This window comes from Sesamum indicum, linkage group LG8 (genome assembly GCF_000512975.1).
Source record: "Sesamum indicum cultivar Zhongzhi No. 13 linkage group LG8, S_indicum_v1.0, whole genome shotgun sequence".
NCBI lineage: Eukaryota > Viridiplantae > Streptophyta > Magnoliopsida > Lamiales > Pedaliaceae > Sesamum > Sesamum indicum.
This window is the reverse complement of record NC_026152.1, coordinates 11,402,865-11,404,175: the sequence shown is the minus strand read 5'-3', so window position 1 is coordinate 11,404,175 and position 1,311 is coordinate 11,402,865. Positions and strand designations below refer to the sequence as shown.

The following is a 1,311-nucleotide window of genomic DNA, read 5'->3' as shown; positions in this document are numbered from 1 at the left end:
AACAAATTACTTGAACAAAAATTGCATTATCTATTTTATTTAAGGAGAGAATTTATATACTTAAAGTGTATATATATTAATTGAAATAGAAAATATAATAGGATTGTAAATAAAAAATCCAATCCGGCCATAAATGACCAAGCTATGTATAAAATACTCAAACAATTAACCTTCTAAGTACCATTCAACCACCTACGACCAACAAACTTAACAAACAAAAAAGGACCTCAAATTTCTCAGTTTCATGAGAAATTCAAAAACTCCAACCTCCATAACTGTTGCCTATTTAGAATGCCATTGATCATGTCTGCAGAATAACAGCCAAACAATTGTTAACTTCCATAGACAAAAGCTTGGAATATCTGGCAAGCGGGGAGCGGACCCGGAACTCCGACAGCGCCGCCTCACATTCGCTTCTCTGAGCGGCCCGAAGGCGGGATCTGACGGGGCCTATGTCCTCGTCTTCCAGCGCTCTAAGACTCTTCTCAAGGTCGTCGATGGTCCCATCAAAATTGTTGTTACAAGACGCCATGATCGAGTCCTGGCTCGTCTTTCCTAGCCCTGCTATAGCCGGCCTCACCAAATGAATCCTGCCGCGGAGGCGCTTAGCATGCTTCAACGTGCTTCTCAAGGCATTGATGGAGGCGTCCCGCCAGTTGGTCGCGCCTGTCACCATTCTGGTGCATAGGCGCTTGGCGGAGGCTGTGCGGCACCAGGGATTCACACCTATGTCTGTCTGAGCATCCACTGATGGACTCTCGGCGGCCAACAGGAGAAGAAGAGCAGCCATGGCTAGGAAGAGATAGTTGAACCTTCTTGGAGCCATTTTTGGCTCTAGGATGATTCAGTTCTTCTCTATCTCTCTTTTTGTTCTGACTGATTACTGTGCTCCCTCTTGTCTTTGGCTTCCAGAGTCATGAATCAAAGCAGTCTTTAGGTATATATTTGGGGAGTTTATGAGTGCATGCATGGTATTTCTATTACTTAGCAATTTTTTGTGGGGTAATTGCTGCTTAAGTGAAGGGCCCTCCTTCTTTTCAGAGAAGTTCTCGAAGTAAGTTTGTTTCGAAAAGTTCTCTTCTTTGATTCATTTTTTTTTTTATTTGCCAAAAGTTAGGAAAACTTCGCGCACGCACACACACATCTCCATGGATGCATGTATACTTCTAGTTGCGAAATTATGATATATATAGTAGGAATAATTACACCCAAAACCCCTAAAAATAGCAAAATTATACTTGCTCTCTAAAATTTTTGAAGTTACACTTGCGTTGTTTTTGAAAATATTTTGGTTGTTCACCTTAATGTGAG

At 41.6% G+C, this 1,311-nt stretch overlaps 1 protein-coding gene across 1 annotated transcript; it reads right to left on the bottom strand.

Annotated features, from left to right (window-relative positions):
* On the bottom strand, positions 302-826 carry LOC105168660. Its single transcript, XM_011088792.1, has one exon. The coding sequence runs from the start codon at positions 824-826 to the stop codon at positions 302-304; it is 525 nt and encodes a 174-aa protein (XP_011087094.1).